This window comes from Dreissena polymorpha, chromosome 15 (genome assembly GCF_020536995.1).
Source record: "Dreissena polymorpha isolate Duluth1 chromosome 15, UMN_Dpol_1.0, whole genome shotgun sequence".
Lineage (NCBI taxonomy): Eukaryota > Metazoa > Mollusca > Bivalvia > Myida > Dreissenidae > Dreissena > Dreissena polymorpha.
Window position 1 is genome coordinate 9,671 of NC_068369.1, and position 24,048 is coordinate 33,718.

Genomic DNA, 24,048 nt, shown 5'->3' on the forward strand with positions numbered 1-24,048 from the left:
GATAATTATATCAAAATTTTATTTCATAAACATCTAACAAAGTATATAACTATAATTGATAAGATTTTATCACAAAATAGTGAGGAAAAGGCCTGATGTGTCAATATTTGTTGATAAAAAATTTGTCATTTGAAAAAAAAGGAACACATTGATAATGGAGTGTTGCGCAAGATTTGGTTGCATTTTTTGTAATATTTCATATTATTAATCATATATCTTTAGATACAGACAGAAATACAAAAGAAGAATGTACATGATATTGAAACATATAAGTCAATGGGACATTCACAAATTATCCATACATATTTGAAATATTTATACACACCTTCTTCGAACTGAGGTGTTTTAGTGGTTTGTTGGAGATTGTTATTTGATCGATTATTTAAAGTTTTGGGAATCATTGGGGTCATCCTGAATTTGTCCATATGGTGGAATAATTCTTATTTAATTAATAAAAAATAGTATTTATTATGGAATTTTTGAAAACACATTAAGAATCTACAATTGACGTACCAATATTATGTCACAGAATATCTTTATTTGAAGGTATTTCTGGGCAAAGTAAAATTCAACTTCACTTAGTTAACTCGATGGCTTTTATGTATCCTTTCTTTTACTTGCCAAAAAGCTTTGCCGCCGTGTTTTTGACAGAAGGATACGGTGCTCTTGTCAGAAGTATAAAATTTTGACGGTGAGTGGAAAAGTTGTGGTAATCGCCCTTTCACCGTGAAATTATTTCATGCTAAACATGCAGTTAACAGGGGTTAGCATAGAAGTAATCCCTTTTCATATCCTTATATACTTTACTAAATAGAAAGTCAATTAAATTACATATCAAAGTAACATTACTACTCAAAATCAACAAACATTTCGTACAATTGTTCATAAAATAAACTTAACCAAATACACATCAGTGTTCCTTGTGGCAATTGCCGAAATTTCAACGCCAGATGTGGTCTGGTAAAATAGATGTTTGTAGATACAAAATGCTAGTTTTTAGTGTGAGCGTTAGCTCACGCTAATGTTACAGACCATATTTTGCAAATCAGTATTCTGTGCTTAGAAGCCTTAACTACGGTATGTTAAGATAGCCACTGCCTGTTGCAGCAGACGACAAATGCCATTCTCCTAGCAGAGTTGTCGTTCTTGCCTCAACATACATGTGAATGTTATGAACCGCAGTGTATTTGCCTTTTTAGTTCACCACTGGCACACTGCTGAGGGTTTATATGACTAATAGTGTTTAACAGCTTGTAAAGACGAGTTTGGCCAGTCTGGTGTTTATCATTGAAATCTGTACATAATGGCTGCTTTCAGGGAAAATGGGGCTTAATGCATGTCAAATAAGATTAGCCTGTGCATACTGATTAGCCTGTGCAATGCGTATTAGCTAATCAAGGACGACATTTTACAACAGCGAACATCTACAGTGCCTTCAGCGATTTGATTATTATTGTTGTGCATATTTTATTCCATTTTAATTTTTTGCAACGATATCTATTCATGTAACGACACATGAACACTAACAGGGTGTTTGTGTGTCGTATGAATAGATATATTCGCGGGAAATTAAAATGGAATTAATTGTGTCACAAATAAATAAAAATGAGCATTTATAGAGGCTTTAATGTAAATGTAATAATTATCAAATGTAGATTTTCTATTTTGAAAAGTGTTTGGCCTACTGACAAGAAATTTGATTCAAATTTAATTGGATGCTTACAAAGGTCAGCTTAGGTGTAAGCATGGGTTAAACAGCCTCACCAAATTACTAAAATAATCATTACTGAAACCACAAGACCCTGAGGCTTTCAAGGTATTTGGTTTACAATATTAGATAGAGGTGTAATGTACAAAGTTTGGTTAAATGATTCCTCTGTAGGGGTCAAACTGGCAATGCCAAAGTGGTCACATGGTTTAAATACTTATTTGAAGTAAATACATTACAAAATCTTGTCCTTTGAAACACCTCAAAGCTCAGAGGTTTAATATTTGGTATGTAATAAGTGGTCCTCTACAAAGATTGATAAAATCATGTTCCTTGGGTCAAAACGGGCTATGCCCAAGGGGTCACATTAATGGAAAAGCAATAAAAATACTGAGCAATACTTAATTCTGTCTATTGACATTACTCATGTTTTATGTGTTGGAGGAAAGAAAACTATCAAGAAACAAGTGAGGCAATTGTAAGAGAGTTTTTTCCCTTTGAGCTTCATCAGCAGGTCCTCATGTCAAATATGCAAATCAGTCGTTTAATAGAAATAGGCAAATTTGATTTTACACTGTAATTAATTTAAATCAAATTCGCTTAGCATTTCTCAAAGTATTTTGATTCACAGATTTCAAAGGCAGTTGGCATTGATGAAATTTTCATATTCACTTAAATCTAAGGGCAGAATAGGTAACAGAAGATTTGTAGTTATGCAAAAAATAAGATGGATATGGTTTCATCTTGTAATGAAATCTCTGCCAACTATTCTGAAACACTTTTTTTGCATTCAAATTGATGTTCTAAAGACTTTAAATGAAGGAGAAGAAAAGATAAAAAGAAACTCTTTATTGTGCTAATTTTATGCTTGGATATGAGGTCGAACTTCCGATTGAATGAAAGGCAGCATATCTTACGGTATGGGCTTCTAAATTATGGATGTTTTTTCCTCAGGTAACTTTATGTAACAGAATATATTATAATGCAACATTTTCATTCGGATTTATTTAATTATGAAATTTTGATACCATAGTTACAAACCTCTACCAATTAAAACACCTACTGGATGTTTACAAGATGCATTGCCACTTACATGTTCAGAAAGATAAAAAAAGATCAGTGAAGTAAAAATGGATCATTTATAGAAATAAACTTTGTTAAATTTATCTCAACTTTTTCTTCATAATGTATGCTGCTTTTTTGAAACAATTGAATGAAGAAGATAGGCAAAATATGTCGGCCAGTAAACGCCACGTTGGATTTGATGAAGATTTGCCTCATTACAAACATGAAATTTATGGTAACCATGGTAACCGTGGAAGTTCGCTTGGCCGTGACCGAAAAATGGTGTCGCAAAGACACTCGGTGCCAATCATAAGGTACCGACAATATTCTGATATGCAAAGGTATGTGTGTTTTGTCATAAGCAGTCTATCTTTCAACTGTGTGTTGTTGATTTGTAATTGTAGTGAGTCAGAGATGTTTTTATCTAGATTCTTGTCTTATTCAAGTAGCAAAATGTTTACAGTAAACACAGTAGAAGAAAAAAAAAGATGAATCAGCACATTTGGGATAAGAATGCTGTTTCAAACATACTAAATGTATAAATAAAATGTGTTAAAATTTCATACAATTATTTGATTGATTGTTTCTTTAATTGATGAGATGGATTTGTTCACAGATGAATATATTTTTATGTGTTCATTAATAAAACATACTGCACTTTAAAACTAGATTAACTTCATTAATACTTAAAAGTGTTTTTTAATGAAACATATTTTGATTGGAAAATGGTGCCAAAATATCAATAATTTATAACGTATAAAGATTTGTTTTCTTATATAACCAATGCCAGATTCTGTTAAGAGATATCTTGTTTGAACAGTCCTAGTTAATTTGATTTAAATTATAATATTTATTTTTTTGGCACACATACTTTCTTCATGTCCACAATATATCATGTCCTCCAATAAAAACATCAATGCCAACCGTACTTTTCACAAAAATAAGGACCAGTAACTCTTCTCAAACTAATTTTTTAATCTGAGTGATTTATTTCCCTTGAACACAGCATTTTACAGAAACCGGCAAATTCATGCACAACTTTTTCATTGGCTTATTATTTTTGGTCTGAAATAAAATAATAGTCATTAAGATATTTAACTGAATTACCTAATTAGAGTAGTCATTAAGATATTTAATTGAATTACCTAATTAAAGTTTAGTGACAACATAATGTATGTTGATGCTTAGTTTTGTTACTGATTAGTCCCTTTTAATGCTTGCAAAGGAATGCTGTTGTATGGCTTGGTACCTTCTTACTTTAATTTGTCAACTTCATATACTTATTGTGATTCAGTGATTTGTTGTTTGTTTTGCATTTGAATCCTGTGATTCAGTGATTTGTTTTTTGTTTTGCATTTGAATCCAGAAATGTAACCATTTAGGACAAATTTAAAATTAATGTTTAGGGATGAATGAGAGTGATTTTTTTTATTTAAAATGTACTACAGTATTTCAATTAATATTCAAAGTATATCAATTTTAAATAATCTGTAATTCTCAGGCTATTTTAAGGGTGTGTTTTTTTTAATTTTTTTTTTAGCACGTTTCCATGCATTTGATGCATAAATCTCAAGACAAAAACTTAATTATCAAACCACTCCATTGATATCTGCCTGTTATAAAAGGGCCTGATACAATGTTTTATACTAGGTCAATGTTTGGATGTAGGTCATTTTACTAGGGATCAACGGTTTAGTCATTATTTTTGGGAAAATAGACTTGGATTCAACAAAACAAACAATTTAATACCAAAATGGAATATATTTCAGACAAATAAAGCAACAAGCTTTTTTTACCAATAGTTATAAGCTCAAGCGCTCACAACATTATAACCAACACTTCAAATGGCATACAACATATTCATTCACGCTAATACGTGGCTGGTACCAAGACAGTTTATCCGGTGACGCTTAGAAAAAGAAATTAGGGCGAGCTTTAGCGAGCCCTATTTTCCTTTTTCGGGCCAAAGCGGATGAACTTTCTCCATCTCTGCAACAGTTATTTATTCGTTTTATCCGGCTTTGATCATTTTAAATTATGCCGTTAACACATTTGATAAAAAAAACAAATGATTAATTGACATAACACAATAAATTCTGGTCGGGCCTCCTACATGTACACAACTTTCTTGACAACCAAATTACTACCTTTTGTGTCACATAGAAAAATTTTCCACACTAAACTGTTCCTTTTAATACTTTCCCAGGGCTCAACATTAACCTAAAAACCAACTTGCCCTGCTGGGCAAGTACTTAGAAAATTTACTTGCCCTGAACGTAAAGCCACTTGCCCAAACATGAAATATCACATTAACTGTAAACCATTAACTGTAAACCTCATATGTTTTAATAAAGATCAAAATGATACACCACAAAACCTTTTTTTTATTTTTGCACATTTAACAAAATTATTACAGTAATTAAAGTCTAATTAAAGTCTAAATGTAGATTTGTGCCACTATTTGATTATTAAACATTGCTCCTAACGATTCATCATATCTCAACCATTCAAACTCACTTTTCCATTATGGTAAAAAGTTGCGCTTTCGTTTCAATTCAAACTTTTTGGCACTTTCAGATGATTTTTCTGTGCATTTTTCATTGGATTTTGCAGACTTAAAGTTACTTGTAAAGCCGAAGCTAAATAAACTAGACATTTCTTGTCTGCTTACAGTACTGTGAACAACATTGAACATGTGAACAGTAACAAAAATGTCAATTGACGTAAAGTAAAAGATTGTTGAAAATGTTTGTCGCAAAATATGAAATATGTATATACCAGAGCTATTTGTTTTTTTTTTATAAAGTTATAATTTTAGTCATTTTCTTCGTGACTGAAAAAACCAACGATGTTATTTGTAACTGAATAGTAATAAAAAAGATAAACACAATAACATTTGAAAGCCGATGTTTGGAATCCCAAGCCATTTACGGTGTTTCTAAAAATAAGTTTGGAAATGCAAGCCCACCATGCTTTAAGTTAGTTCGGACTTCCGCAAACAACAATCGCTGAGGTAAATTCGTGCATTAGGCAAATCGTTTGTGATTATTTGTACTATTAAACCACAGAAACACACGTTTTTCTTTGTTCTTTTTTGCGCTTGCCCGGGCGGACAACTAGATTATAAAATAACTTGACTGGACCCAACTTTTACTTGCCAGAGGCAATCGGACAACCGTTAATGTTGAGCCCTGTTTCCTATTGAAAATATAAAAAGAAATAACAAACGAACCAAGAATGTGATATTTGTTTTGTTCGAAAATGAAAACAAAATGCAAAAGCAACAGAAAACCTCAATTTTATTACCTCAATGACAACGTTAATCCAATGCAAGTATCACAATAAAGTTACAACGTTAACAATATGCACTTCTATTTTCTGTTCTTCCATCCCTTAAACGAGTTCAATTTTCTGTATTTCCATCCCTTTATCGAAACATATTTTAAACCACACTATTTATTTTATAGCGTTTGTAGCAATTGCTTAAACCACTCTGACCCAAAACACAATTTACGAAATCGAAATCGTAATCCTGTTGGAGCGAATTATTTTATTCCTATCCAAGTTAATAATTATGCATCACAAAAACACAATCTGAAATACGTTTTTGATTCGTTCAATGCTTTTAAAATATTACATATTTTACTGCATGGAAAAAAAAACAACAGATTCAAATTGATGTCCCTTAAATTTAGAGTCTTGCTAACAATAGTATGTTTCGTCTCAGAAATGATGAGATACATGATAAATTGCGTAATTATGCCCCCCTTCGAAGAAGAGGGGGTATATTGCTTTGCACATGTCGGTCTGTCGGTCGGTCCGTCCGTCCACCAGGTGGTTCCCGGATGATAACTCAAGAACGCTTGGGCCTAGGATCATGAAACTTCATAGGTACATTGATCATGACTCGCAGATGACCCCTATTGATTATGAGGTCACTAGGTCAAAGGTCAAGGTCACGGTGACCCGAAATAGTAAAATGGTTTCCGGATGATAACTCAAGAATGCTTAGGCCTAGGATCATGAAACTTGATAGGTAGATTGATCATGACTCGCAGATGACCCCTATTGATTTTCAGGTCACTAGGTCAAGGTCACGGTGACTCGAAATAGTAAAATAGTTTTCAGATGATAACTCAAGAACGCTTATGCCTAGGATCATGAAACTTGATAGGTAGATTGATCATGACTTGCAGATGACACCTATTGATTTTCAGGTCACTAGGTCAAAGGTCAAGGTCACGGTGACCCGAAATAGTAAAATGGTTTCCGGATGATAACTCAAGAACGCTTATGCCTAGGATCATGAAACTTCATAGGTACATTGATCATGACTCGCAGATGCCCCTATTGATTTTCAGGTCACTAGGTCAAAGGTCAAGGTCATGGTGACCCGAAATAGTAAAATGGTTTCCGGATGATAACTCAAGAACGCTTATGGCTAGGATCATGAAACTTCATAGGCACATTGATCATGACTGGCAGATGACCCTTATCGATTTTCAGGTCACTAGGTCAAAGGTCAAGGTCACGGTGACCCGAAATAGTAAAATGGTTTCCGGATGATAACTCAAGAACGCTTAGGCGATCATGAAACTTGATAGGTAGATTGATCATGACTCACAGATGACCCCTATTGATTTTCAGGTCACTAGGTCAAAGGTCAAGGTCACTGTGACAAAAAACATATTCACACAATGGCTGTCACTACAACTGAGAGCCGGTATGGGGGGCATGCATGCTTTACAAACAGCCCTTGTTAAGTGAATAAAAATAAAAAATACCAAAAGCTGGTTTTATAATATAATTAAAGAAGAAACAAAATATATACATAAGCATTGTGATTCGTCTAAATAAATTTCAAAGTCAAATATTAAAACATGTTAATCAGCGGATAGGAATGCATACTGACTGTAGATCCAGGTCACTTGACCTACTGCCATAATGAACTAGTTAATTCGGTCACTGCTTTATTTGGTCACTGTTTGCAACAGAGGCAGGATAAAAAAAATATCATAACAATTGTAATCTATGATCAACAGAAATACAGGATACTGTCCTATTTTGTAATAATTCAGATGCAAAACAAATAAAACAACAGCTGGACATGAGCCTTGCCTGTTTTTATTCCAAGCCTCACCTGACATATTACACAATGAAAAGGCAGTAACCTGTCTCTATATATTTTGGTGCCTATAGGAAATTGATTGAATTTTCCACCTGCTTTCATGTATTTCTGTGCATTTCTAACTCTGCTGGAGACATATAAATTATATCAACTCATCTCATGGCACTCCCAAAAGGCGCCTTTGTTTTAAAGCAAGAATGAGTATGATAACGCTCACATATTTTTTTAAAGGCTCATGTTTTATGCGTGCAAAGAGTGCTTCAATGTCATAATTAGGGGCTTATAGTTTGATTTTTTTCCTTAAAAATGCTGAAGGCTTATTAAGATGCTCTCCAGGCTGTTTTCTGGGAAGAACCAGTACTGAAAGTACAAATTAAGTTGGGAAAAAAAGTTCTTTTAAGAAGGAGTGCGGTCTCAGAAGAAGAAGAATTACTTGTGTGGAGATTGATAATGACAAAATTAAAATACATTGTATGTGGCAGTTTTCCCATGATTATGCTAGAAGGGAATCGTCAGGTACTGGTATTTGCACTTCGTAATAGTAAATATATATAAATAACTGTGATTGCATTGCTGGCTCAAGGGCATTCATGACCACAGATTATGTGACAGTAATTATGATGAGTTGTTTTCTCTGTCCCAAATTTTTAGCACATCTGAGCATAAACCTGCTCATGGTGAGCTTTTGTGAGTGCCTTTTGTCCAGTTGTTGATTGTCTGTCATATATCATGCGTCCTCTGATGTCCATTGCTAACCTTTGCCTTGTCAACATGTGACAGGTCACCTTTATTGCTTAAAACTGGTGAAAATTTGGAATTACAAGTGTTCTAATTATTTTTCTTCTGTGAGATATGATTCCTATTCATAGAAAAAAATGGCCACAATAAGGCCTGGGCATTTTGCTCTACCGGTATAATGCTTATCATAAAATCCTTTGAACATTCTAGAAGTCGCATTTTTTATCCATTTATTGTGAATGTTGCTCAGAACATTAAACAATTATGTTGTAATATTATCTAAGCTGATTTATAAAAGTAGATTCCATTTTGGTTCGTTCAAAAACATGGCTACCAGGTGTTATGCAATTAATTAATTACCGTACATTCGCGGCCATAAGTCTGTAACCTCGGCCATAAGTTGAGGGGTATAATGTGGCTAAAAAAACTTGGTTTTTTGCCTTGACTCTGCCATAAGTCGGGGGGTAAATTTCCTCAATATCTCAGACATGTTTAAGTGACGTTTTAGTCATGGTTCTGAGGGCTTTTGCACTGGCAGTTGACATTTTTTGGGATATTAATAATAAGAATATATTTAAAACGAAACATTCAACGTTTCAATTATTTATTATCACGAAAAATATATTTTATTGTTCAAAATCATAATAACATATCATTGATTATTTCGAACTTAATATATATTTCACAAATCAAAATTAGTTTCCCATTTAACGTAATAACTTTCAGCGTTTATTTTATGAGCAGATATTTTTGTATTCAAATGTTAGTGCTATTGATGTGAAAATTCGTTAAAATCTTGAACGCAGAAATTCATTATATGGTCAAAATAATTGTAACTTGCTCTCAAATAATCAAAAACGCTTTCGCCATTATGCATGAAACACGTGAATTTACCAACACTCACATGGCTCGCTATTCGACTGTTATATACATATTCGAAAATCACGAGATACCCGAGGAATATTTTCTGCATTCTGGAAAAACGTCTTATCTAATAATACTAAGCAGCTAATCGAAAGTAATTGTGTATTTAATATGTCCAATTACACTTTTTAATAATCCAGGGTGAATGCGTAATATTATTATAATCAAACAATGAATGAAATCTTCACTCAGATAAGATCTATTTATTTACGAAACGATTATGCATAAATTGTGGGACACTTGTAAATAAATCAACGAAACTACACCTTCATCCAATAAAAAAATATACCATGTGAAGTTGAACAATAGCGATTGGTTAAAGGCGTATCCAACGATAGAGTAATTATTTTTGATTGGTCAGAAGTAGTTTGTAGCAGAACCGTTGCGCATATCATTAACGGATAACTATTTTAGGCGTGACGCAATAAAGACAAATGATCAAAAGGATGCCAACACTACAGTTTACACTTTGATATTAGTCAAAGGCCGAGAAGCGATAATTGGTGGCATAAAGACACCTGCACCTGTTGACAGTTTGTATTTACACGGATTAACTTTAAATGGGTACAAGTGTCAGCAGTCGATTTTCTATTGTTCTTAGCAGACAACGGACGATGTATCAATAGACAAATTGCTATGTATAAATTTCGCCACTTTACCGTACGTCACAAATGTTTAATATTTTCGAAGTTATTTTTACATGTTTTTATTTGGACTTATTACGAAGATTAATGAATTAAAAACCAATGTAAACATGCAGTATTTTGTTATCGGCGGACATTTAAGTAAAAGACGAGTCAGCCTTACCGTAAACAGTCATCATTCCTCCGCTTCGGAGATATATTACTTTAAAAAAAACGGCACAGAAATATGTTTTTTTTTAAATTTTTATTTAGTACCTCATCCATAAGTCGAGTTGACTTTTAAAGTCAATTTTGGGAGCGTTTTTAGGTCGACTTATGGCCGCAAATTTACGGTAGTCTATTGTGAAACTTAGTGAATAGAATCTGATCAGAACATTTTAGAGCGCCTTAGGGTCTCAGGCCCTCTTGATAAATATGGCATAGGACAATTTTAAAAAAACATCGTCATGTAGAAATACTAGATAAATATAACTAATGAGCAAATAAAATAAAATGAGAGGTCAAATTAGGAATGTATAATTTATACTGTTAATGCACAATGTTTGCAGATGCTGAAGTGGGTCATCAGATAATTTTTTAAAATTCTCTGCCAAAAAACAGGTAGGGGATTATTATTCTAGGAATGCCTTTGCTCCATCCATCCTTGCCTCAGTATGTCTGTAATACTTTTGTGTGAGCCACGCATTTCCTATACTATTTGATGGATAATTTCATGAAACTCAAATGACAAGGGCATGGAGAGGATGTGCAGAAGGAATGAGCCATTCTAGCTGGCTTCAGGTAAAGGTCATAGACCAAGGTCAATGTTTGAGCCTCTACCTTCACAGTCTATCTTCTACACCCACTGAAAGATTAACATCAAACTAAATTTTTATGGCTGATCAAAATGATTGCCCTTTGATTCATGAAATTAGCTGCAATTCAAAACGTCTTAGATACATTGTGCCATAGGCATAAGTCAGTCAGGCTTGCTCAAGTTCTAAGTCGCACTTTAAGGTCAATAGTATAGCCTTTATTGTTTTAGTGTCTACTTAAAATTTTCTATACCCTAAAAAGGATTTTTGTGAAATGAGTGATAGAATTCATAAGATAGAAGTCATGAGCCCTTTATTCTGGTCTACTAATAACCAAGTTTAACAGCTCAAGGTCAAACCACTGGTGTTGGGCGCGTGGCCAAGTCACTTTATCACTATCAATTTGTCATAAAATAACATTTTTTATCACTTTGAAAAAAAAAAATTTTTTTTTTTCAAAATAATAATAAATGTTATTTTATGACAAATTGATAGTGTTAAAGTGACTTAGCCACTCACCCAACACCTGTGGGTCATACAAATCTTTGAAGGGGGGGGGATATAGTTGTATTGCAGACTGATTGTAATCAGGTTTAGTCAACTGCACAAGTTCACCCCAATTAGTCTGGTTTTGATAAAGATTTTGATTTATAATATATACTCTATCAACAGATCTTTTATGTTAAATCTTTTTTTTTTAAATTCCGTACAGTAGTATATTTCTCAAAAAGACATGCTTACAATTGGACTGTTGTATATCAGAAATATTCACAGTGAAGCTCTTTCTTTTTCAAAAGTAAAATCTGTTTATTAAAAAAACAAATCTACATGAAATGTGATATTCTCTTCGTGCAGGGAAAAAGAAATTGTAAAATTAACCTTCAAAGTTGCAATTGTTTCCATAGTTAACCTTGAATAAATGTGCCTGCAAGTAGCTAATGGGTAGCTATATGAATGCTGTATGATTCAATGTGTTAGCTTGACACATAAACTACCCATTAAATGTGAGGATTAACTGGCAAGATTGTATGAAGTTAGAGACAGAAGCATTTGTTTACTGATTTTCCTCAGGAAAATACCAAGCATTCAGTAAATTGTATATTTGGTTTCCTAGAGACCACATTTTTAGCTCAATTGAGCACAACATGCTTATGGTGAGCTTTTGGGATCGCCTTTTGTCCGTCATCCGTCAGTCGTGCGTCGTCAACATTTTACCTTGTGAACTCTCAAGAGGCCACATTTCTTATCCGATCTTCATGAAACTTGGTCAGAACATTTGTCCCAATGATACCTGGACTGAGTTCGAAACTGGGTCATGCTGGGTCAAAAACTAGGTCACTAGGTACAAAGATAGAAAAACCTTGTGAACACTGTAGAAGTCACATTTGATGCCCAATCTTCATGTAAATTTTGACAAAATGTTTGTCTTAATGATATGTTGGTTGAGTTCAAAAATTGTTCCGGTCCGTTGAAAAACATTGGCCCCCAGGGGGCGGGGCAGTATTCCTTACATGGCTATATAGAAACCTTGTGAACACTCTAGAAGTCACAATTTTTGCCCAATCATCATGAAACTTGGTCAAAACATTGGGTTTTTTTGATATCTCGGATGAGTTTGAAAATGGTCCAGATCGGTGAAAAAACATGGCCACCAGGGGGCGAGGCAGTTTTCTCTATATGTATATAGTGAAAACATTTGAACTCTCTAGAAGTCACATTTTTGGTCCAATCTTCATGAAATTTGGTCAGAACATTTATGTTTCCTGCATACAACGGTTGAGTTTTAAAATGGTTCAGATCGGTAAAAAAACATGGCTGCCAGGGGGGGGGGTCTTTTTCCTTATATTTAGATAGTAAAAAACTTGTGAACATCTAGAAGTCACATTTTTTGCCTAATCATCATGAAATTTGGTCAAAACATTGGTTATGTGGATACCTCGGACGAGTTTGAAAATAGTCGTGAACATTTGAAAACATGGCCACCAGGGGGTGGGGCAGTTTTCTCTATATGTATATAGTGAAAACATGTGAACAGTCTATAAGACACATTGTTTTCCCAATCTTTATGAAATTGGGTCAGAACATTTGTTTCCTTGCTATGACAGTTGAGTTCAAAAATGGTTCGGATCAGTAAAAAAAACATGGCGGCCAGAGGGGGGGTCTTTTTCCTAATATTTGTATAGTAAAAAAAGTTTGTGAACACTCTAGAAGTCAAATTTTTTATCCAATCATCATGAAACTTGGTCAAAACATTGGTTTTATGGATATCTTGTTATGATATCTAGGCGGAGTTCCATCCTTAATGGTTGCGGTCTGTTGAAAAACATGGCTTTAAATGGCTTTATAGTGTAACCTTGTTTACACTTTACTATGAAATTAACAATGTACATGTTGAATGAAATTTATGCATATTATGATATTCATGATCTCCATGCAGTCATCTGAATATTAATTCTGCTGATAAGATATACAGTTAAATTGCCATTTTTTTTTATATTTATTTTTGTTCCTTTCTGAAGAGGATTATTTATGTTTATGATTGGTTGGGGATGAAGTGCAACAAACATATTTTTGCCATCTGAAAACCCTTTATTAAATATTCTCAAAATTTTAAGTATTTATATTGATTTCACAGAAAATTACTAAGGGGAGAAACAATTGTATATAACTTGAATTCTGTTTGACCTCCAATCATGAATGCATGGCTTGTCAGGAATGCACTCTTATTTCTTCATTGATCCCATTCATCCACCTGCTTATCAGCAACTAATTAATTCTCTATTGACTGTGTCTGCATTGTTAATGTGATGTAACAGGCTTGCAACTTAAAAGCCCTTAGTCCCTAGAAAAGGGCCCCAGCTGGGAACTCACATCAAAGACCTTCAGACTGATAAGAGTGGAACACAAATTGTTATGGCAGTAATGGCACACAGTTTATTGATGTCAGGTCGGTAGTTTTGGTGTGATTATCCAAGATTTGTGTTTTAAATAGGGTTGATTGTTGTTTTAATTGGAAATATCTTTGCAAGGTGAGTCTGAAAATAGTTCCAGTTTGTTTAAAAGCAAGGCCCTGAGGTGGGTGGCAGATTTCTTTTTATTGCTATAGTGAACCATTGTGAACTCTCTTTAAGTCACATTTTAGTTCAATCTTAATGAGACATGTTGAGAACATATGTTCCTATAATATCTTGATTTACTTTGAAAATAGCTCCGGTGCTCTGAAGAGCATGATTTCCAGGGGCGAGCGAATTTCTTCTTGTGAACCTTATGATGATATTTATGTTTCATGAAGTACTTTAATTATTTTGAACTCCACCTTCCTAGAATAGTTTAGTTCCTTTGGGTCTCAGGTGAGCGCCTTAGGGCCCATGGCCCTCTTGTTTTATACTATGAGAGAACATAACTTTCACATTTATATGATGTTGTTTGGATAGATTGGCCATTAATTAATGTGTATGCAGCAATCACAGAGGCATTCATGTTGCATGATTTGGGAATGCTCAACTCAAGATGGTTTGGTGCAATATAAAGGTTTCTTGAACATAATTTATGCTTCTTAAAATAAGTAAATCAAAGTTATTTTATTTAACTAAGATGGAGATATGGTTCCAGTTTTTGTTAAAACTCATCTTAAGAGATATTTAAGTCAGGACAATTTTTGGAAAAAGCATTAATGTTAAGCATCTGAATCTCAATGAATGATGTTAAAAGTCAATCCTCACTTAAGTTTTTCATATCATTTTCAATAAAGTTAAGGTCCTAGAATGACATTGCAGAAAAACTTGAATACAAAACTATCGTTGGACTGATATTTGAACATGAGACTTTTAGAAGCAAAAACTTTAATGCTACCACCAGACAATGTTGGCTTTCTTTATTGGATTCATATATTACTAATTATATGAAACTTTTATGTAAGTTGTGTATTTTTTAAATGATCAAATAAAAGCATTTCAAATGGGGTATTATGTTTTCAATTTCAAATGATGATTATTGTTAATAAAACAATATTTAAAAAACAATCTTATTCCCTGTATTTATTTTTAATATAATGAATACATTATGTTTTAATTCTTGTTTACATCTTTTGTTGTTGTCATTTTTGAGAAACTGTGAACAAGTCCTTTTTCATAAATTATGACTTCACCAACATAAAGCTTATGATTCTCTCTGTCAAAATAGCAAAACTGTTACTGGTGCACATATATCATTTTTCATGTACAAAAGGGGGGTAATTATGACGCAAACACTGCAATGCATTTGCCAGCCAGTATTTGGCACAGTTGTGGTTGACGCACTATGCAGAAAGATAAACAAGCAATGATATAAATATTTATTAAACAAAACATGACATGACTATTGCAGAATCAGTATACATTGTACATGATACATTATGTATGCATTCATACTTTTATTATGAAATTTGATCACACTGTTAAATTATACATTTATTTAATATGATGTATGTGAATTGGTGTGATGGTAATGTTAAGCTATTACCTATGAATTTGTAATATTTTTAGTTTTTTAAATTGTGCTGTAAGATTATTTTGCATTGATTTTATTTTTAACGAAATGCATAAATAATTGTTTGTATTTCTCTGGTGGTGATTTTATGGGTTAAGATTCAACCCTTTAGGCACGCTTTTATTTATCTGCATGTGCCACTCAGGGCCTGTGGGGCAAGTCAAGGTCTCATAACCCACCTGCCCGTCAGTTAAATATGCTTGCCCTGCATTTTTTTACACAATAAAAACATTATATCTGATTAAAAGAAACCAGGACCTTTTATTACATCGTTTGCGTGATTGACAAATGGTGTTTGTAAATCTTGGCTACTCTGTCAATCATGAAAAAATATATCAACTAAGATTGTAACAATCTAATTGCATGATTGATTCAAACATACCCAAATTAAATTTGTCACATAAAGACCTTTTTAACTTTGTTTCACTGCATAAATACTGTATTAAAATCAATTAGAATAAATTAGAAACTAAATTCCACAAACAGAGCAATATTTTGTGCAGCAGAATGTTTTGCCATGTCCATGACGTAATTGAAAGTGTCTAAAAGAAAGTGCCCTTTTTTGTGCATACATGTATTGTTTTGTTCTTTTAAAGTCAACTTTTAACACTTTGGGTTGGTATAGCAGAAGTTTTTTTCATTTGAGTTTTATTTCTTAAACTGAAAAAGCACTGGTCTGGTCAGTTGAGTTAAAAAAAAATAAATTAACAAGCCCTTCAACTCTCCTCTCATTTTTCAGCTGATAATTGGATTGGCTAATGCCTGATATGTATAATGTAATAAGAATTAGTGCTGCACCGAATTCAAAATTTCAATCGGATCCGAATTCGAATCCAACGGCTTGGATATCGAATATCAGTTTGAATTCTTATTTGAAAGTAAAAATACGCAAAATAAATTATATTTATATTGTTATAACCAAAATTAAGTTTTGAAACACCAGAACGTATATATGTATTAAAGTAATTAACTTTTATTAGCCGGATTTTTTTCGAAAAAATCTCGGCTTATAGATTGATGTTGTCGGGCGGGCGGGGGGGGCGGGCGGGCGGGCGGGGTGGCGGCGTGCTCGAAAATGTTAAAGTTCTTATTTCATAGTATAACTTTGGTATGCTTGGACCTAGAGTCTTCAAACTTGACATGAAGGTTGGCCAGGATTAACAGATGACCACTGGTCATTTCAAGGTCATTCATTTGAAGGTCAAGGTCACTGTGACCTTCAATATAAAAAATGTTAAAGTTCTTATAACTTTGGTATGCTTGGACCTAGAGTCTTGAAACTTGATATGAAGGTTGGCCATAACTAGTTAGTAACCACTGGTCATTTCAAGGTCATTCATTTGAAGGTCAAGGTCACTGTGACCTTGAATGTAAAAATGTTAAAGTTCTTATTTCATGGTATAACTTTGGTATGCTTGGACCTAGAGTCTTCAAACTTGACATGAAGGTTGGCCAGGATTAACAGATGACCACTGGTCATTTCAAGGTCATTCATTTGAAGGTGAAGGTCACTGTGACCTTCAATATAAAAATGTTAAAGTTGTTATAACTTTGGTATGCTTGGACCTAGAGTCTTGAAACTTGACATGAAGGTTGGCCAGAACTAGTAAGTAACCACTGGACATTTCAAGGTCATTCATTTGAAGGTCAAGGTCACTGTGACCTTGAATGTAAAAATGTTAAAGTTGTTATAACTTTGGTATGCTTGGACCTAGAGTCTTGAAACTTGACATGAAGGTTGGCCAGAACTAGTAAGTAACCACTGGACATTTCAAGGTCATTCATTTGAAGGTCAAGGTCACTGTGACCTTGAATGTAAAAATGTTAAAGTTCTTATTTCATGTTATAACTTTGGTATGCTTGTACCTAGAGTCTTCAAATTTGAAATAAAGATTGGCCAGTACTAGAAGATGACCACTGGTCATTTCAATGTCATTCATTTGAAGGTCAAGGTCACTGTGACCTTAAATGTTAAAATGTTAAAATTGTTATAACTTTGGTATGCTTGGACATAGAGTCTTCAAACTTGACATGAAGGTTTGCAAGCACACTTAGATGACCACTGGTCATTTCAAGGTCATTCATTCTAAGGTCAAGGTCACTGTGACCTTGAATGTAAAAATGTTAAAGTTCTTATAACTTTGGTAGGTAAAAATGTTAAAGTTCTTATTCCATGTTATAACTTTGGTATGCTTGTACCTAGAGTCTTCAAACTTGACATAAAGGTTGGCCAGTACTAGAAGATCACCACTGCTCATTTCAATGTCATTCATTTGAAGGTCAAGGTCACTGTGACCTTCAATGTTAAAATGTTAAAATTGTTATAACTTTGGTATGCTTGGACCTAGAATCTCAAACTTGACGTAAAGGTTTGCAAGCACACTTAGATGACCACTGGTCATTTCAAGGTCATTCATTTCAATGTTGTTCATGTATATGCATGCATTCAAAACATAACACAAGGTTTGCTCATGCCTTGAAAAGTACTTACATTTCATTTTGACCTTTGAACAATATTTCAGTAATTTAAGTATTGCATTGACAAAAACACGAAAGGTACTTTCCTGTCATTTAAATAAAAAATCCGGCTTCAATGCGGTCATCTCCGACCTCGGAACTCTTGTTATTATTATAAACTTTACAGCTACTAATATTTATACTACTTAAGCAGCATTGGTAGATGCAGCTGCAGCTGCAGCCGCAACAGCAGTAGTGGAAGCAGAAATAACAACATCAAAAACAAAAACAAATACTAAGTAGATGACAAAATTGACTTACGTTGTTAAAAAAAAATAATTATACCCGGGTCCAGATTCCGCAAATTTATCAAAATCGCACATACATGAAAAAGTGTAAGCATTTTAACGACAAACATTAATAATAATATCTCATATTAAACACAATTATGTCAGTCAGATATAATATGAATAATGCTGTATTTTAACAAGCAATAAACGCATCACACGCAATCTGCAATAAGTATCAATAAAATACTTTGTAACGACCACTTATAAGCCAGAATTAGTATGCTGATAAAACCCTAAATGCTTCCACACCGAGGATTTTAATTGTTTATGTGCATTGCAATTTTTCTTCTGCGCCATTTTGCACCATCGAAAACGAAACTGTGTAGTACCATGTTTTTGTCGAAAAAGTAGCGATAATTGTGACAAATTAACTTCATACCAGTCAGCCTTTCAAACAGAAAGATACAATTTAACAAAACATAATAGGGCGAAAGAAACAATTAACGCAAACGAAAGGTTAAACTCAAATAAGATCCGGATTCGAAACCGATTTTAGCAATCATGGTTCGATCCGCAAATCCTCGATTGGATCTGCGAATCTCGGATATTTCGGATATTTGGTGCAGCCCTAATAAGAATAGTGTTTTTCCCAGGAGGGCAAAGGGGCATGGCGCATTACTTTCAAAAATGGCATTTTTGCGCTCAGTTTAGGCAAAAAAGGGCAAAAACATTCCGTGAATACATGAATGAGGAAGAAACATGTAATCGCATCAGAGGCAATTGTGGAACAACATAAACTATAAACAAGCACATTTAATTGTATATAGTAATTGATGTATTTTACTTACTTTGATTTATATTAATATATTTACCTTGCAATGTACATTTAAGTTCTATGCTGTTTCAATACACTGTACAGCACGACAAACATAATAAAGCAATATATGCATATGAATCTGATTATACACAGATCCTGGACTAACATATAAATGAAACCTGATGTTTGTCTTATCCCATTTCTAACGATAATCTTGTCAGATGTTTAATATTGCGAGTAAACTGATCGCTAACAATATGCTAGCACTCGTTTCCATAAAATATCGTGATACACCCACTGAGTAGATTACAAATAAGTATGTTGTTGCTATCTAAAACATTTTTATGCATCGTTGATTATCACAGACATTTCTTTAAATTCCTTCTGCATGTATAATCTCCATTGTTAATTTGATCGTTTACGACGTTATTTTCCATGTTTGCCGAGTCACAATTTAATTCTGTATGTCCGCAATGTTGTCAAAATGTCAAATGATGTAAACGACAGGTGTGCATAGCAACGTAAAATCGTCTTATATCTCTGCCTAATGCACGATTCGCATTTTGTTCAGTTAGTATACATCTCAGTAATTAATTCAATAATTAATTATCTTAAAGACGATATTGATAAATAATTATTTTTTTTGTGTTTTTAAATGTAATTATGGGTAAAAATATATGTTTTGATATAACTGAATTATGTATGAAATGCACAATTGCCACGAGGATAACATAGAGCTTTTCATTAAAAGTCTCCGAAGTAACAGTCCACAATTTTATCGTGGAGGATTACACATTACCGACCGATTAGTGGTATAACATATCGATTGATACTGACATGGGGTTATTCACGCATGACTAATTCACAAATGTTCTGCCTCGAAGGTCATAATCTGATACTAGTCAGCTTAGAAATTTGGTCAAGGGGCAATTAAGATGTTATCAATAAGAGCAGAAAACAGCGGGTGCTCATGAAAGGGCAGGGCGGTGGCCTTTGGAAAGGGCAGCATGGCGCTAAATGGCTTTGAAAGGGGCAGCGTGGCGCTACAAAAAAGGGGCATGGCAATTTGCCACGCTAAAACGGCGTGGAAAAACAACTAAAAATCATTTGCATTCTTTTGTGAATACTTTGAATAAAACCAAAAAAAACAAAAGGAAATGAAGTATCACACTATACTTAACAAAAAGTCTCTAAACGTCATACTATAATACTTTGTTTTATAGTGCAAGCAAAAAATATGTAAATGATGGCTCTTTGGGCTATGATGGCTGGAAATATCAGTCAGTATACTGAGGGACATATTGTTTTTGTCCTGTCTGTTTGTTGGTTTGTTTGTTTGTTGTGTTTGCGTGAAACTTTAACATTGGCCATAACTTTTGCAATATTGAAAATAGCAACTTGATATTTGGCATGCATGTGTATGTCATGGAGCTGCACATTTTGAGTGGTGAAAGGTCAAGGTAAAGCTAGGTCATCCTTCAAGATCAAAGGGCAAATATAGGGGGAGGGGGGCATAGTGGTTCACAAACACATCTTGTTATATCATGTATTTCCACTGTTGGGGGTTATATTGGCAAATTATACGGAAATAAAATAGTCATGACAACAGACTAATGATGCCATTTTACAGTGAAACATCCAATTTTATTTGTGGTCACCCTATGTCAAGCAACAGTTGTTGTTTGTATTCTGTGTCTTGCTTCTGGAACTTTTAGCTTGTTGACACTTTAGAGGCCATATTTTTTATCAAATATTGAATCTGGGTCACATGTGTTTTTAAACTATATAGGCCACCAGTTCAAATCTAAGAAATTTTTTTTTAACACTCTAGACGCAGCATTTATGAATTTACAATAGATGAAAATTGGTCAGAATGTTTTTTGACAATGTCTAGGCCAAATACTGTGGGTTGTGTGGGTTCAAAATCAAAGTCACCAGATGAAGTCTTTGACAATTGATTGATGTCACTAATGAACACAGGTGAGCGCTTAAGGGCCATCATGCTTTATTCCTTGTTGGAAATAGTGAATTGCAATATCTATATCACTTATATTCCATCAAATGAAGTGCATGCATTAATACTGCATTCACCTTTTAATATTCACAAAGTTAATACTTCACAAAGGTATTTCCTTCAGATGTCTTGGGCAATTAACTCAAACACTGAATTAACTTTTTCAAATATGATTGAACTACACAATTTATATACTCATGATTTTACATTTGTTCCAAGTTTTACTAAAATGGTCTGTTACGGATTTCAGCAAGTTTCTATCTGCCCAAATCATCAATATGTCTTTTTATATTCTAACCATAATCTTAACATGGTTTTACTTGTTTTGCAACTGTTAACAACAATGTCAATAATGTCAAGAACAGCGTAATCAACACAAAGGGCATGGATCATAACTGCACAATTAACCATTTATATTAATCCGACAAACTGTTAACATGCACACTTATTAAATTGTATGAATTTGATGTTACAGAGATTTCAATTCTGCCAATTTATCAAATCTTTTGCAGTTATTTTAAACATAACCGGTACAAATTTGTCCTTGTGACAACTTGAAGTTTTGTTGTGGCATGAAATATTTATGGCCATCATAAGGGAGGTCAATTGAATGTGACCTACAACCATAGAAACGTTCATACATAATCAGCTTAGCTGTAACTGCATTCACTTGACACATTATTTATTTATGTAAACAATACTGCTGCTTCATAACTTGATTCATTTTTTGCCATACAATGTCGCAATCAGTGTCTTTTCAACATCTTGGTGCTAACTGCAATGGACATTTACTACTAAGAAGGACAAACACATGGCAACATCCAAAACGAAGGTCAGTCTATTTGAAAAAATATGGAAAAATTAATGTTTTCCTTTAAAGGGCATTGAATAAGAAAACTTTGCACATTAAGTCAAGAAGCTGCCTAATAACTGAGATTACACTTCCTGCATTGATGTGATTGCAAATTATTTGTCAAGGATGTCATGCAGGCTCCAAATAGAGTACACTTTCTCGAACATTAATAGCTTTTCTCTCGAAAACAGGGCTTAATGAATGTGTGTTAATTGTTTTTCCAAATTAAAAATTACTTGTTACTGTTATGCATATGTTTCACATACATGTTTTACAAGGTGATATTATATGAAGTAATTTCATGACAATTCATGACATTTTGCTTTAATAAACTTTTCAGTGTGTACATCATGTTTATTTATGAAAAAATCAGTTTTTGATCATGATTTCCAATGTTACTATTCTTGAATCATGAAATACGAAGTATCATAAAACCTTGTCTAAACTTAAACTATTTAGGTTTTCTTCCTCATTACACTTGCTACTTTATTACCTCAACAGTTTTGTTAACAACACATAATACATGTATAATAGACAATATTCTTAAAGGGTTTTAGAAACAATAGTGAGAATACATATGAGCTGTGCTCTGTGAAAAGGGTGTTTATATATAAATGTGCGTAGTGTTGTTCCAGAATAGCCTGTGCACTCAGGCTAATCAGGGACGACACTTTCCGCCTAAAAATGATTTTTGCTAAGAAGAGACTCGCTAAACGAAAAATATCATAAAACAGAAAGTATTGTCCCTGATTAGCCTGTGCGGAATGCACAGGCTAAATGGGACAACACTTTACATACATTTATTAAACCCCATTTTCACAGCCCATATACATTTGTATGCACATAATATAAGCCCAGTTTACCCAGAGTGAGGCTTGTATGAATATGTAGGACAAAGCTTGGCCCCTGGCACATATAATCCTTGGGATGACTTTCTGGTTCCCAAAGTATGACAATTTATATTGTTTTCCATGACAATCTTAGAGGGCGTCACAGCAATATAATTTTCCTGTGCCTACTTTGTCACTGAATCTGGTTCATTAACGCCCAGGTATCGAATAACAGGATAACTATACATATGTGCAAATGAACTATAGGGTTTCTTGAAAAGAGAAAGGGAGCCGGATACACAAACCCAGCTCTTCAAAGGTCATACACGTGTGTGTTGTTGTTGTCATCTGAAAAATCTCTGCAATACTTGGAAAGTTATAATGGGTGTGAATCAAAAGTGTTTTTTACTAAGGTATTTTTCAATAATGAACCAGGATATGGTAAAATAAAAATAAGTATCGAAAGATGGTTATGCTTAAAAGAATTGTTAAAAATTTATAATCAATTTCTGGTGTTGGTTAGCGCCAACCAATTACTTTATTTTGTAAGCCACTATTTATCCACAAAGTAACATTATAATAATAAGCCAATTTTAATTTCTTCCACCTGACTTGTATCCTGGTAACTGAAAAGCTGACACCTTTTGCGAAAAAGTCAGGTCATGTAGGGCCCATTCATGTTGACAAGGGTCATCATGCACGCAGGTTAATTTAGGCTGGCTATTTCTTTTGTTAATGTGATTTTAATTCAAACCTGTTTATTTAAGCTTGATTGCATGAAGACCAAGGCTTAGTATTAATAGACCCTTGATACTTTTTCCTGGGAATAATCAGTACTTTGTGTCTTAAAAAAATATCTTTAGAACGCTCCATGAATCAAGGGTTTAGTTGAGGTCCAACCTGTTGGAACATGATAAGGACAATGTAAAATGCTGGGAGGATGCTGTATAAGATAAAATAGCATAAAATACCAATGTTCATATTTTTTTACGTATTTTGGGGCAATCAGTAACGGCCCCCTGAGCAATTTTAAAATACTGTGCAAGAGCTTTTGCACCTCTGTCTAGTGTGACCTTTATTATTGTCTTTAAAACATTTTTAACAGTGTATTTACAGTTTTCTCTAGATGCTCAAGTAGTTGCTGCAGTGCGTACAATTGCCATACATATGCTGCCCAGATGGACAGCCTTCGTATAACATCCCAACAGCATTTCCTCGGCGTTCTCACATAGCTCTAGAAGACCCAACAGCGTTGCTAC

General features: G+C 33.8%; 1 protein-coding gene across 1 annotated transcript in view; it reads left to right on the plus strand.

The window, feature by feature from the left end:
* The first annotated feature begins 21,807 nt into the window (after nt 1-21,807).
* Nucleotides 21,808-24,048, plus strand: part of LOC127860825 (cAMP-specific 3',5'-cyclic phosphodiesterase 4C-like) — a 212,172-nt gene continuing 209,931 nt past the window's right edge. Inside the window, exon 1 of the mRNA XM_052399117.1 lies at nt 21,808-21,938. Coding sequence (XP_052255077.1) covers nt 21,844-21,938 — 95 coding nt within the window. The 5' untranslated portion in view covers nt 21,808-21,843. The remainder of the gene's footprint in view (nt 21,939-24,048) is intronic.